Source organism: Sarcophilus harrisii, chromosome 2 (assembly GCF_902635505.1).
Source record: "Sarcophilus harrisii chromosome 2, mSarHar1.11, whole genome shotgun sequence".
NCBI lineage: Eukaryota > Metazoa > Chordata > Mammalia > Dasyuromorphia > Dasyuridae > Sarcophilus > Sarcophilus harrisii.
In genome coordinates, this window is record NC_045427.1 from 412,821,008 (window position 1) to 412,837,039 (window position 16,032).

Consider the following 16,032-nt stretch of genomic DNA (forward strand, 5'->3'; position numbering starts at 1 on the left):
ACTTTCTATCCCATTTAGAATGCCATAGCTGAGATGGGCCTAAGACCACAGAACATAGTATGTAAGTGCTGAGATGAGCCTTAGAACATAGAACACAGTATGTCAGGACTGAGGTGGGCTTTAAAACAGAAAACAAAATGTCAGAGCTAAAACTGACTTTAGAACACAGAATATAGAGTGTCAGCTAAAGCTGACTTTAGAACACTGAATAGAGAAGATCAGAGCTAAAATAGATAGTGGATCTTGGAAGGTAGAAAGTCAGTAGTAAAAGCATCTTTAAACATAGAGGATCACAGTTGAAGATATCTTAGAGCATAGAGCTTTGAGTGTTAGAGTTGTAGGAAATGTTAGGAATTAATTGTCTCTTCCAGCCCAACTCACTTTCCATTTGGATAAATTAAGGCTCAGAAATGGCAAGTGTCTTGCCTAAAATTACAGAATAGATTGGTGGCAAAGCAGGAATTATAAAACAAACGACCTGATTCTTGTTGAAAATGTGGCTTCTTTGCAGAGCTCAGGAGCTGTTTCCTTGTGAGATTAGGCTGAGCTCCAGCTGCAGCCAAAGAAACTGCTGAGGACGTTTGCTCTTCTGACCGCACCTCCCCAACCTTCACCCTCCCCCCAAAGTCCATCCAGGGAACCTGATTGTCTCAGTTTGAACTGTGGGTGCTGGTGGTCAGGTGGCCACAAGCCAAGAGCAGAGATGCTGTCCAGCTAAACTCTACCAGACACACAGGACATTGTCCTTTTGTCAACAGCCCAGGCAACACCTTGGGCAGCTTCCGAGGCTGCCCACGGCCCCCTTTCCTTGCCAATATGAATCTAGGCCAGACATGGCCAGGGGGTGAAGCTCTGAACTATCCCACCCACCCCTCAGTCTCCACAAACACACCCCTTTTTATCTATAATTGCCTTGTTCCATATTCTCTTTGCCAGTCCGAGGGAGACATCCCTGCTGTTACTGTTGCTGCTGCGGCTGCTGTCATCAACTGGTTCCCTACAATGCCTTCAGTTCACACTCTGGTACGTGGCTGTTTCTCACCCCCATCCTTCTGCTTCTCTCCCTTTTACCCCATTTAGGGATCTTGGGGTTCAGTTTTTCTTATTCAGTTCTTTCTTATGGGTGCATGGCTGAGGCTGTTTGATCTGGAAATATAGTCCACCAGAGAATCATTCTTTCACTAGTCCCCCTCTTCTCCCTTCATGCCTGCGAGGTCCCTCAGGCCAAGGAAGAAACAGAGCCTAGTTTTATAACATTTGCCAATGGCGACTATTAAGAGGGCTGGATCACAGTCCTAAGGCTGCAGATTCAAAGCAATGCATATGGAGTGTAACAACTTGGATTCAAAATCTTACTATCACTTGTCACACTAACTGGAGGATGTTAGGTGAGTCACTTTCTTTCTCTTTCTGGACCTCAGTTTCCTCCTCAATAAAATAAAGAAGTCAGTCTTAATGATCTCTAAAATGCATTAGTCTCTTAGTCTGACAACAACACATTTGTACTGTATGGTACGTTGAGTTTTACAAAGTACTTTCTTCACAAATATTCACTATCCCTGTTTTACAGGTAAAGGAAATAAGGTTCAGAAAAGTGAATGATTACCTAAGGATCAAGTATGCATCAAGTGTCCTGAGGCAGGTTAGACCCAAATCTCTCCTGATTCCAGGCACAGAGCACTGTCTACTCTCCCACACTGCCTCTCTCTGAATAAGTAAAGTTGGAGTGGGTGAAAACTCCCCACTTAAAGGCTATGTCTAAAGGACACATCTGGGTGATACCTAGCAAAATTTTTCCAATCATCTGATCCTTCCAAAAAAGCAACGTATGAGCCAAACAACCTTAAAGCTTGACTGACTTTTTCATATTTCATTTTGAGTGATTAATGTTACACTGACAAAGAAAGGGAAACAATGTTGATGTAAAGAAAAGAGTGGAAGTTAAGAGACCTGGGTGCTAGTCCAGATTCTTCCAGTGACACACACATAAGAGCACCAAGCCTAGAGATAGGAAGACTCATCTTCATGAGTTCAAATGTGACTTCAGACACTTACCAGCTGTGTGACTCTGAGCAAGTCACTTAACTCTGCCTCAATTTCCTCATCTGTAAAACAAACTAGAGAAGAAAATGGCAAATTACTTTAGTATTTTTGCCAAGAAAAATCCCAAATGAGATCAGAAAGATACAGACACAAGTTAGCTCAATAACAACAAAAACTCCACAGGTGGTTGTTGTTTATTAGCATGTCAGTAGAGTAACTACCTTTCTGTTCCAGAGTATAAAAATTTCTGTTCCAGAATTTACAATGAGAAAGGAGGAACAATTTAGCCACTGGTTGTAAGAATAAAAAGGCACATTTACAGATATATAGACAATTCCAGGTGAAATGCTCTTTCCAGACTACCTATAAGGAGTTGTTAAAACTTAATTTGAGCTGGGATACTTCACCTTCCCCTCCTCCTATCCTTATATGGTCTCCTCTAGGCCTTGATTTACCTAGATATTTTATTGAGCCTACAGATCTTTAGCTAAAAGCTCTAGGAAGAGACTTATCCAGCCAGTTTGTCTTTTCCTTCAAACTCAGCACCTCATTTTCATTAAGTCACATCCCACTCTTCTGATTCCCATCTTACTGAGGTATATTGCTCCTCCTTCACTTTCTCTTCAAATATCATTCAGTGATGATCCAGATGTGCCACATCTGTTGCCATTTGTCTCATCATAATATTATTAACAACTATTTGCATAGTTTTAAATATGTTCAATCAAAATTCTAGTACTAGGAGTTCAGGATGCCTTAGACATTTACTATCAGTGTGATCCTGAGCAAGTCACCTAGCCACCAACTTGCCTCGGTTTTATTATCTGTAAAATGTAAAAAAAAACAAACAAAAAAAAAAACCAAAAAAAACCAAACTCTCATGGTTATTGTAAGAATAAAATGAGATAACATTTATAAAGTTATTTGTGAACCTTAAAGCATTATATAATTGCTAGCTATTATTATTATTAATCCTATCTTAATACTAAAACTCTTATCTGCCCAAAGGATCTGCAGCTTATCTTAATACTATCCCCATATTTTGTTATATGAATTTATTTAAACAAGTCCTCACTTTTCCCCTGCTTTTCTGAATTTCACCCTTCTCTTTTTATTAGTTAGCAGTCAACCTGTTATTTTTTAAATGACACAATACCAATCACATGCCACCCTACTTATTCTTCCTTCCATTAATAATAAAAGTCATCATTCCAGTTGCTCTTTCTACCTTTCTATCTTTGTGTATATGAAACACAAAAGGGGAAGCAATAATGTCTCCAGATACTCCAAATTCAGGTCCATAGTCCAAACAGGATGAGTTCTAATAGTACATGACCCATTTCTTCCAGTATTTCACAGACCATTTATGCTTCGTTTGCATCCTCTAGCTCTGTGTTTTGGTACCTGGGTTGCTATACCTATACTGAAAATAGAAGTTAGTCATCTGGCCTTCTCACCAAAGGTAGAAGAAGGACCACTTTTTATGCTATAATACCCATATACCTGGGCATCTAGATGGAACAGTGGATAATGTGCCAGGCCTGAAGTCAAGAAGATTTATCTTCCCGAGTTTAAATCTGGCCTCAAACATTTACTAGCTATGTGACTCTGGGCAAGTCATTCAACTCTGCCTCAATTTACTCATCTGCAGAATGAGCTAGTGAAGAAAATGGCAAACTACTCCAGTATCTTTGCCAAGAAAATACCAAATGAGGTCCTGAAGAGTTGGACATGACTGAAACAACTAAACAACAGATTATACATATCTATATATAGGAACTCTCTCAGATGTACAAAGCAATAAATTGTGTCTGAGCCCATAATATCCAACCCATTCTCCCTCCAAATATTTGATTAGCATAACAATCAATCAATCAATCAGCATTTGTTAAACACTTACTTTGTGCCAGGCACTGTACAAGGCACTAAGAATACGAAAGCAAAAATGAAACAGTACTGTCTTCAAAGGGCTTACATTCTATTGGAGGAAACAACAGGTATACATATAAGCAAACACAAAACACATACAAAGTGAATACAAAGGGCACACTCTGTCCTATTTGCACCCAAATCTCCCTCTGACAGCTTTGATCACATCCAGTTTACCCATAAGAATATGGTTCCTAATTTGCTCATGATGTTGCATGGCAGAATGTTGCATTTTGAGTTCCAAAATCTCCAAAAATTCTTCCTTTCCCCTCCCCTCCATGGAAAACAAGGATATGGAGAATGCCCTACTAATGGAAGAGAATTAACAAGTGCTGAGTATCCACATGCTCCTTCCCTATAGATGCTGCCTTGATCCATCACAATAGAAACTTTCACTACTATCTAAGGAGTTAGGGATTAGACCAATATCATGTATTCCTTTAATAGGATTGATTTTAAGTTTATCCTTGATTCATCCTGTTTACAAGTCTAAAAGATTTGGGGGATTATAACACAACTTTTGTCTCTGACACACTCCAGATAATGAAACAGCCAATTCTCATGGTCTCTAAGACTGGTCACTGAAATTACTGAGGTGCTATACTAAGAGATGTTTCTATACCTTAAATTCATGTAACTTGTATCTGCATGTAACCCTTAACTGCAGATGTGCTGCCCGAAGGAATGTAAATTTTTAATCACTAAAACCTTACAAAATCTTTTAGGGTTACTGGCTAGATTTCTTTCTTAAGAACCATCCAAATCACTCTGGTTTGGGACCAATAATAGGTTGCAGGCCAAATTTTATTTGGTCATTGTTTGGGTGCTATTGGCTCAGAATGAGTGTAAGCAACAATTGTTTCTGTTTTGACCAAAAACCCAAAGGATCTTCCGCTTCCAGGTTGATTTTTTTTTTGACTAGGTTATTCCCGGATTCATTTCTAATCTAGTCTTACCCATATTGGATGTTGCCCAAACTGGAACCTGTTAAATATCTTAGCTTAAAAAAGCCAAAGTACATGGATTGATGCTGAGTGAAGTGAGCAGAGCCAAGAGAACATTGTACATAGTAACAGTAACATTGTTGCAATTGTGCAACTCTAATAGAATTAGCTCTTCTCAGCCATACAATGATTTAAGACAGTTCCAAAATACTCAGATTGGAAAAGGGTATCCAGATCCAGAGAAAGAACTATACAGTCTGAATGTAAATTGAAGCATATTATTTTTGCTCTTTTTTTTCTTGCTCATGGTTTGTACCTTTTGTTCTGATTTATTTGTCTTTCACAGCATGATTAATGTGAATGTTTGATATGATTGTACATATATAATCTATCAACTAGCTTGATCTCCTGGGGAGAGAGGATAAAGGGGAGGAAGAGAGAAACATTTGGAACTCAAAATGCTATAAAAGTAAATGTTGAAAACTAAAATAAAAAAAATAATAATGTAAAAAAAAAAAAAAAGCTTAAAAAGATTGCAACCAGAGTTGTCTCTAGTCATCTTAATCTATATTTTGCCACTGAACCCAGATGATTAAAGTGAGTCTGATAACTTTGCACAACCTTATAATCCAAGAATTTATTAAATGCTGGCTCTGGGTTGTGTATGTATGTGTGTGTGCGTGTGCGTGTGTGTGTGTGTGTATGTATGTGTGTGTGTGATGTATTATCTCTCTGTGTCTCTGTTTCTCTCTGACTCTGTTTCTCTGTGTCTGTGTCTGTCTCTCTCGCTTTCTTCCCCCCCCCATATATATGTATATATATATATATGCATAGATATATATATGTACACACATATATACACACACATATGAAATGAAGGTATCAGACTCATTGGCCTCTTAAGTGTCCTTCCAGTTCCAAAATTAAGACCTGATGATTACATGAAACAGAATTTGATGCAGCTTTGGGAAGACTTCCTCCTTTTTTCAGGCTGCTCACCACTTTGGAAAATGTCTCCTTTCTTCTACTCTTTGCAACCCTATTTGACTCCTGCCTACATGCTACTCTCCTCAGTCCCCTATGGACTTTGACCAATGATACAGACTCTTCTCTGTATTTTGTGAATAAGGCACTGCCCTCCCCCCAATTTGTAATGGGAAGCATACAAACAAAATCCAGGTCAAAGAAGCACTGGTTGTCCCAACCTCCTGTGCTTGTTCAACCCCAGCAAGATTCCAAGGGCTTACCCCACTTTAACTCAGCTCGACCACGTCAAAATTTTTGAGCTGTCTCTTGGCTGCAGTCCTTTCCTCTGGGACCTCAAATCTGGAGTTTTTTTTTCCCTGAAATAGACTTGTCAACTATTTTTCTCTCTTGTCTTCCTTTCTGGGATGATCATAGAGCATTCCCCATGAGCTCTTTTAGGGGAGAGGATTTATCTTTCTGTCTTTAGGGATCCAAGTGAAACAATCTCCTAAGGAACTCCAGGCTTAATTTTTCTGGGTATCTTAGGCTTTCTTCCTTGCAGGAAAGTCAGCAACACAATTCATTATTTATTCTGTAATGAACTCCTTTCTCCTATTTCTCCTAGGCATCCTATAATTCTTTTTGTAATGTTAAACATTTCTTCTGTCCCAGATGATATGTCATTGAGCAAAAATCTGATAACTCACAGTCTCTGACTCCACAGATTTAACTTTCACAGTTGTTTCTTTGTTAATTCTTATGTTTCACTGGTTTAATTTCAAGTTTGTTTAAGGGGTAATCTACTCACCTCTTGATCTGATTTTTCTGTTTTATATGCACCTACTCCTCATTTTCATTGATCTGGGGCACCAAAATCTTCCAGAGTATAGCCCTCACCCTTCCCTTACAGTTTTCTTTCTTCTTTTTATTTAAGTTATAAAGACTGCAATGCAGGAACTTCATCCCTTGAAATAGCCATTCAGTTGTATAGAATCAACTAATCCTTATTTCTAGTTAGCAAAAATAACTAGTTTTAGAAGCATAGTCCTTCCTTTTAGTGGACAAATTCTAACTAGCTCTGCCAAAATGTATCTTAGCAATTATATCTTAAAGTTGATTTAAGGGCATGTTTTGTGTTATTTGTCTCAGGCATTGATTTCCAATTATAGCTCTGCTATAATATTTATCAACTAAACTTTCCATTTCCTCTTCAATGAACAATAATCTTTTTTTCCCCACGGACAAATTTCTACCCTATATGTTTACTATTTTAAAGTGACTATAAATCTCCCTTTTCCTTATCTGTAATTTGGATTCTTAAAATGTAAGATTATATATCACCATATAATCAGCTCCCAGAAAACTATCAGTCAAGTCCATACTGCACTGGAACTGCACCACCTCCATGCAGAACTCCCAGACCCTATTCCTGAGACTCATCATGGCCAATGGGAGTTTCAGGAAAAATATATAGGAAACTTGGATTCACCTACTTTTCTTGAACTTGCATATCTCTGGCTAAAGGCTATGTGAATTGAACTTGCCATCTAAACCTAACTTTTCTCCCAAAATAGGATAACAAATTCAGTGAGCCAAATCCCACTCTCTCTCCATGCCCATGACACTTATCCAAATTGCCCCTCCCACAGCCATTCCTGAATGTCACTCAAATATTAGCCTATGGTTTCTTGACCTCGTTGTTACATAGTTCAACACATGCTCAACCCACTCTCCAGTAAGGGAGTACCTCTGTCGTCTGGGTAACAGTCTTACTGCCCATGCGTGTTAATAAATCTCTTCATCCTCTGGTTATCTTGACCTGGTCATTTATTCCTCTCATCTCCTAAGTATCCTTCTTGTATTGTCCCCTTTGTCCTGTCTCCTCTGCATTCCTTAAACTAACAGGCTTACAATAGTGCATTCTCAAAGCTATCCATCCTCGGATATCAGCCTAGTATTCTACACCCTTGTCAGCATCCAGCCGGCAGCCATTTTTAATCCTCTTTGCCACAGTAACAGAGATGACTTGTTTACAATGCTGACAACTTGGTATGCAACATGAAAATATAACTATTTCTTTACTTCCTGTAAGAGTGTTTCATATAGTAGACAGGAAGGAATTTACATGGTCTTAGTACTAGAAGGCTTTTAGAGACAATCTACTTCAATGTTTCCCCTTGACAGAAAAGGAAACTGAGCTCAGTGTGGTCAAGTCACACACTAAAAATCATAAAGATTGTTAGGGTCAAGGTTATAAGGTTCATAACTCATAAGGGCCAAAGCCAGGACTCAAAGTCAAGCTGTGGTAATGTTTTCCATTTTGTTTTGTTTGGCTTTTTATTCTGAATCCAGGATTCTTTTGCTGCAGCATTCTGACTCCCAAATATAAAAAAATCTGACAGTCAATGAACAAGCAATTATAGAAAATGCACTCTGTGCCAGACATTGTGCTAATCATTCCATTCACACAAAGAAAAACCAGTTTCTGCCTCAAGGAACTGATATTCTAATGAATGTTAAAGTACTATAGACATATATACACATATATTTGCATGTATATACATATATACACCCACATGCATATATGCATACACTTATATGTGTATAAAATATACATGAAAATGTCCCTCTAAGCAATGTTCATAATTATAATTGCAATAATCATATTAGATATATGTATATGTAATAATCATGTTAGATATACAGATTATTACAATTACAGCTATGAGCATTGCTTAGGAAAGGAATTAAGTACAGACTGGAAATTAAAGATAAATATCAAAGCTTCGATTTCAATTCAATTTACTAAGCAAAGGAAACAAAAATGAAGAATGTTATAGTCCTACCCCACATGCTTATTCTCTGTGTGATACTAGACAAGTAATTTCACCTGTTTTTCTCAGTTTTCTCATCTATAAAAATGGAGATTATAATACCTTCTATTTCCTAGGATTGTTGCAAGGATGAAATGAAATTATGTTTTCAAAGTGTTTTGCAAATGTCCGAGTACTATATTAATGCTAGCTTGTTTTATTTTTATTATCTCTGCCTTCAGGAACATTAATTAATTGGTCAATTATTTTAAAAAAAACATTTATTAAGCATTTACTATGTGTCAGGCACTAGGCTAAAGCCCTGGGGGCATAAATAGAAGAAACAATCTCTGTCTTTAGGAAGCTGCAGTTCTAATAGGGATAGTGGTAATTTAACAAGGAAAGGTAAAATTATAGGGATGATGAGTAGAGCCACAGAGCAATGTGATGACGGGCCATTTCCAAAAAACAATCATAGTATTGATATTGAAGTTGCCATTCTAATAGGGAGGGTGGTAACTTAAGAAGGAAAGGTAAAGTTAGAGGGATGATGAGTAGAGCCATAGAGCAATGTGATGATGGGCCATTTCCAAAAACAATCATAGTATTGATTTGATGATTATTCCTAAAGCAAGTTAGAAGGGAAGGAGGAATTGTACAATGACAAGGAATAGCAAGGAAGTAAGGGTCACTAGATCATAAAATAATTCATTGGCTGCATTGGATATAGATAAAACATAGATCCAAACAAAATACATATTAATGTAAGTAATATGTAAGAAGCCTGGAGAGGTAGGAAGGAGTTGTGCCATGGAGGGCTTTAAAAAAAAAAAGGCCATGAAGGTCAAAGAAAGAATTTTGTATTTAATCCTATAGGTAATAAAGAGCCACTGGGATTTATGGAATGGTTTAGATTGCCATGATCAAACTTATGCTTTTGGAAGATAAGCTTGACAGCTGATTGGAGGATAAGTTAAAATAAGAAGAAATTATTGCAGTGGTTCAGGTGTGAAATGATGAGGGCCTGAACTTACATGGTTGTAGTGGCAGAAGAGAGAAAGTGCTGCATACTAAAAAGCTGACATGACAGCTGATTGGATACGGAATGGCCTCCCTCACTGGAGTCTTCTAAAACTGCATGACCACTCATCAGATATGTTGTGGGGGGAATTCTCCGTTCATATATTTTTCAAGTTCTTGAAGTCTTCCAAATCTGAGAAACTGTGATTCTGCAACACAAGTTAAGATGTGATGGGGGCAAGGAACAGGAGGGATTATGGATAAAACAGAAATCCAAACAAAATACTTAGGCAAATTCAAGAAGTCAGAAATTACTTTCATCTGGAAGGAATTAGGAAATCTTCATTGAAGAATCAGCATTTAAACTGTGCCTTCAAGGAAAGAAAGGATTCTAATAGGTAGATATATGGAGGAAATACATTTCAGGCATGAGAGAGAACCAGTAAATATACAGAGGCAAGAGATAGCAGTAGATAAGAGGTTATCTGGTAATGCAATTTGCTTGGAATTTAGAGTGTGTCTAGGGATGTAACATAAATCTGACTAGATTATTTGGACCCAGATTATGGAGGGCCTTAAATGACAAGTTAGGAAGTTAGCATTTTATCTGATAGGCAATAAGGAGCAATAAAAGATTTCTGAGTTGGAGTAACTGTGTGAAGGCAAGACTAGGCAGGGGAGACAAATGTGACAGGGATGCTAATGAGAAAACTTCCATAATAGTTCAGGTGAGAGATAATGAGGTATGAAATTAGGTGACATGAGGAGAGGAGGGGATAGATGCAGTTTTGAAGATGGAATCAATAGGATAAAGAACCTCATTGGATGTATTAATAAGGGAGAGGAAAGAATCAATATTTCATCAAAGTTCTGATTCAAGATGACTGGGAAAACAGGGCAGCTGGTTGGCAAAGTGAATAGAGTGCTGGACCTGGAGTCAGGAAGACTCATTTTCCTGAGTTCCAAACTGGCTTCAGATACTTACCAGCTGTGTAACCCTGAACAAACCACCTCACCCTGTTTGCCTCAGTTTCCTTATCTGTAAAATGACCTGGAGAAGTAAATGGTGACCCGCTCTATTATCTCTGCCAAGCAAGTCCCAAATGGCATCACAAAGGTTTGGGCTAAACAACAACAATGACTGTGAAGATATATCACTAATAAAAGTGTAGAATTAAGTAATTCTTATGATCCTGCCCTCACCACTTACTATGTGACTTTTGATAAGGCTCTATTTTCCCTCTTTTGGCTTTAATTTCTTCATTCACAAAATGCAGAAAATGGATTAGATAATTGCAACAGTCTCTTCCAAGTCTAAACCAGAAAATCCCATGATTCTAGAATAATTCTTTTTAATATTTTGATAATTATTTTAATCTAATTGTTTTCCTTTGTAATCCTATATATTTTATGATAGGGATAAGGGAGTGAGGGTAAATGTAATTGGATAGGCATGTATGAAGTAGTATGGAATTGAAGAAAGGTATAAGTGAGGTAGAGTAGTTGACTGTTGATGGAAGGTAAGTGTGGTTTTAGGGGAAGGAAGGAACATGTATGATTATGTCTAGAAATGTATGGATGGGAATTGGGATGGTGGTAGACGTGAGAAGATGGTACTAGGTATGATCATGGGTAAGGAGGGAAGGGCAAGAGGAGGCCTGAGTATTGTAGCAGGCATTGGGGGAGACGATTTTAGACAATATAGAATTCTTTTCTCCTTGGGATATCTTGCATGGCCAGGGCTGTGGGACTGTGGATTGACTCTTGCTGCTTGACCTCACAAAGAGTCAGGAGTGTGACTCTTGGCTCTTTGTAAAACTAACTTAGATGGTAACACTTCTATGGGCTCTTTCTTTAGCTTGGACTCCTTGCCATCTCCATCTTCTTCTCCCTGACCCTGAGTGTCCCAGGGCAGCCAAAGACCAAACTCCAGAATCCCAAAGGAAAGAGGAAGGGGTTGACGAGGACAAAAATTCTTCCCTCAGTGGCTCAGGGATCCTTAGACTTGGTCCAAAGGGTGAAGCTGCCAGGGGAAAAGGTGTTTGCCTTAATGGAAGAATATGAAAGGAGCATTCAGGAGATGGTGGCCCAGCTGAGGAACAGCTCAGAGCAATCTAAAGGCAAATGTGAGGTCAACCTGCAACTGTGGATGTCCAACAAGAGGAGCCTATCCCCATGGACATACAGGTGAGTCCAGCATCTGGTCCCCAGAATAAGGGTAATAGAAGGGTAAGTGGTAATAGAATCTAGAATGATAGACAGTAGACACTTTTCAATTTAATCTAAACCCTTCATTTTACAGATGAGGAAACTGAGACTCAGGGAGGGCATGTTCTTTAGTCAAGACACATGATTGTCACTATGAGGTCTAATATCTTGGACTCAAATCCAGTCTTCTTTCCACTATCTCATGTTCCTATAGTACATTAAGATTAACAAAGCACTCTCTTCCAAACAATCCTAAGAAATAGGTTGGGTAAATATTATTATCCAAAAAGAGAATGGAGCATCAGAGAAATAAAGTCATTTGCTCAAGGACACAAAGGTAGTATTAGAACAGGAATAGAAACTCATAATTATAGGAGAATGATAAAGTCATAAGTTATGAGGCAGAAAAGCAACAAAGTCCACTGTCTTCATATCGTTGTTGTTTAGTCATTTTCAGTCATGCCCAACTCTTCAAAAACCCCATTTTGGGATTTTCTTGGTAAAGACACTGGGACAGTTTGCTATTTCCTTCTGTTCATTTTATTCCTGAAGAATCTGGGGCAATCAGGATTAGGTGACTTTGCCTAGGGTCACGCAGCTAGTAAGTCTCTGAGACCAGATTTAAACTCAGATCTTCCTACTCCAAACTTGGCATACTATCCACTGTGCCACCTAACTGCCCCCTCCTCATTTTACTAATATGGAAACAGAAGCCCAGATGAACTTCCCCAAAGTCAATCAAGTAATATGTAGCAAACGCAAGATTTAAATTTAGGTTTTCTGATTTCGAATCTAGTGTTGTTTTCACCATACTACATTCACGTAGGGAAGAATATTAGACCAGATTACTTCTAAGGCCCATTCCAACTCTAAGGTGCTCTCCCACAGCAAAAACTAAATGAAGTTGAGGACATTAGCCATGGATAAAGAATTGTGATGACTGAGCTGAGTCTCAATAAACTGCAAATAAAATCAAGTAAAGATAACAACAAAAAAAGTGTTGGTAATAAGGAAAGAGTGCTAGGATTGTATTTGGAAAATCTGACTTTTGATTCAGGCTTTGTCCCTTATAAATCCCTGGACAATAAAGCACTTTTTTGAGTCCCTTTCTTCCCATCTACAAAATGAAGATAATTGCTTGCTGCTTGGCTGCAGTGAGGTTCGAGACTCATCTCTGAAATATATTGGCTGTGTGATCCTGCAAAAGTCATTTGTTTTCTAAGCATTCTAAATCTAAACCCCAACTAACTTGATGAATAAGTGTTGATATGCTTTGGCAGACAGTTTCCTCTCTAGTTCCTTACAGAAATAAAATCATAGGATCATGGTGAGAACCAAATAAACCAATGTATGTAAAGCATTTTAAATTTGTATATAAATATGTTATTATTGCTGTTGATATTATAAGAACATCCCATAAAAAGATGAAACATTCATCTCAAAATCTAGATATGTATAAAAGCTGATTGAGGAGTTTTTCACTCAATACTATCCATTTGGGTCTTTTCTGAGAAGAATAGCCTTCCAGAAGATACTTGTAACTCTGCCCATGCCTCCTTGGTAATAATCATAGCTAACATTTACATACATGACCTTTTCAAGATAGATAGTCCATGCATTATTCATTATTTCCCTCATTTCACAGATGATGTAAAACTGAAGTTCAGAAAAAGGAAATAACTTGACTAAATGGCTTACACAACTAATAAATAGTAGAGCTGAGATTTGAGCCTAGTCTCCAAATGTCAAGTCCAAGGTTCTTTCCATTATACCATGGCTATCTATTTAGAAAATAATAAGATGTCATGGAAACTATTAAACTTATAAAAAGTAGGCATCATATTCATAATCCTGACCCTGAATGATATGATTGGTACATTTACTACCTGTTTGTTCCTAGAAAAGTCAGTTTACATCTATTTCAGTCTCCTTATCTGCAAAATGAGGGTAATAGAAGCACCTATTTAGTAGAGTTGTAAAGATCAAATGAATTTTTTATATTAAAGTGGTTTTGTAAACCTTAAAGGACTATATAAATTTTAGTTATTATTACTTTAAGTTGAAAAGATTGGGATGTTTGGGTTGTGAAAGAGCAGACTTAGTGGGGGAACATGACTACAATTTTCAAGCATTTGAAATGTAATCTTTTTCTATATATATATATGTGTGTGTGTGTGTGTATATGTAAACATAAACATATATACATATGCATGTGTGTATGTTTACACACACACGGAGGAAATAGAGAATTTATTCTGCTTGACCCCGGAGAGCAGAACAGGAGTGATAGAGCAAATGTAGACAAATTTCAGCTCCATGTGAGAAACTTGGAAGTAGAACAGTCTCTTCCAAAAGATCATGAGTTTCCCATCACTAAAGGTCTTCATGTAGAGGCTGGATGAACACAGGGATGTCCAGGGGAGACTTACTCAGAGTCAGAGTAGATTGCCTCTGACATCCCCTTCTATCTCTGAGATTCTATGATTCCACAAAAACTTTGATATTGCAAAGTTTTTTTGATTATGTTTTCAATAGAAGATAGTACTTCAGAGAATCATCTTAGTTTGAGCCAAAATCGCTTTATACTACATGAACGTGAGGGTTTGGGAGAAGTGACCAGAGGGCATAGGCCTTGCTACTTAGTCTTAGCCTTCACCTCTAGGTCAAGGGGACAAGGGAGGATTTAGTGAATCAGCTTTCTCTGTGAGCCTCTCTCCCCCATCTCTCCTGCAGCCTGAATCATGACCCAGCAAGAATCCCTGTGGATCTCCCAGAGGCCCGCTGCCTTTGCCTAGGCTGTATCAATCCCTTCACGATGCAGGAAGATCGAACCATGGTGAGTGTTCCTATTTACAGCCAGATTCCAGTACGTCGTCATCTGTGCTCCTTGTTTCCCCGGGCTGGCTGGAAGCAGCAAAAGGCCTGTGCTCCGAGAACTGTCATGGAGACAATCGCTGTGGGCTGTACCTGTATTTTCTGAGCAGGGCCAAGAGAATGGCACTTTCTCCTCTCTGATGATGGACCTACATATTGAGCTACAGTGGGACTGCCCTTAGTATTGTTGATCCAACAATTTAATTTGAGTCAACAAATATTAATTAAATGCTTATTGTAAGCAAAGCCTTACCTTTGGATATGAAGATGGAAGAGGATGCTATCTCACGTTTTTGGACATGGCCAATGGGGAATTTGTTTTGCTGGACTATGCATATTTGATATAAGGAGCTTTTCTTAATTGTTTAATTGTTGGGGGGGAGACATAATAAAGGCATGTAAAAAAAAAACCCCAAGTCTTTTAAAAGACATGTAAAAAAATAACAAGTCTTTAAAAAAAATCAATGATCTATAATAAAGATTAGATTTAGGAAAAGTCGTGTGGGGGGGGTGAACAAGAGAAAAGAAAATAATACAGTCTCTGACCTCAAGGAACTTACACTCTAGTGAGGAGCATGACAATATTATAGTATATTACAAAGTAGACCAGGATGTGAGAAAATAAGAAATACAAAAGTACTCTAAGAAAACTTGAGGACCAAGAAGAATATTTTTAGGTGGGAGTGGGAAGCAGTGATGTCATGGAAAGCTTCACAGAGGTGAACTTAGTTAAGTATGAATAAAATTATAAATAAAATTGAGTAAGGTAAAGTATTACCACCATCCTGTTCCCTCTTACCTCCTCCTCCTCAGTCTTCAAGGCTCTACTACTTCATTCCCAGCTCAGTACTCCACTAGGATGAAGAAAAGAAGGATGTGTGTGTGTGTGTGTGTGTGTGTGTGTGTGTGTGTGTGTGTGTATACAGAGGGAGAGAAGGGGGACTGTGGGAAATGGAGATGGGATGGGATGAAGTTGGAAAAAACTATTTCTATATTTTCTTTTCTTTGTATCCTCAGCCTTAGTGCCTGGCACACAGTGATTAATAAAATGCTTGTAGATTAATTGACTAATCTAGCATAACTCATTTCAGAAAGAAAGGCCTTCCCTTGCCTAATCTGTAGCTCTTTGTGGTTAACCTTGTTCTTCTATTACAAATTGTTTGAGGCTGGACTAGGAATACTATAGTGCAGATCTGACCTCCCAGTTGTTCTCTAATTCAATAAATATCTATTAA

The 16,032-nt window shown here is 38.1% G+C and overlaps 1 protein-coding gene across 1 annotated transcript; it reads left to right on the plus strand.

Moving 5' to 3' along the window:
• Positions 1-905: 905 nt before the first annotated feature.
• Positions 906-15,188, plus strand: IL17B (interleukin 17B). Its single transcript, XM_031949512.1, has 3 exons — positions 906-1,023; positions 11,574-11,902; positions 14,657-15,188. The coding sequence occupies exons 1-3, from the start codon at positions 1,003-1,005 to the stop codon at positions 14,901-14,903; spliced, it is 597 nt and encodes a 198-aa protein (XP_031805372.1). The 5' UTR covers positions 906-1,002; the 3' UTR covers positions 14,904-15,188.
• The last annotated feature ends 844 nt before the right edge of the window (positions 15,189-16,032 follow it).

Excerpts from the sequence above, each read along its gene's own strand:
- IL17B (XM_031949512.1), top strand. The coding sequence starts at position 1,003 with ATGCCTTCAGTTCACACTCTG. Across the intron at positions 1,024-11,573 it reads TGCCTTCAGTTCACACTCTG|CTTGGACTCCTTGCCATCTC; the intron begins GTACGTGGCTGT and ends CTCTTTCTTTAG. Across the intron at positions 11,903-14,656 it reads CTATCCCCATGGACATACAG|CCTGAATCATGACCCAGCAA; the intron begins GTGAGTCCAGCA and ends TCTCTCCTGCAG.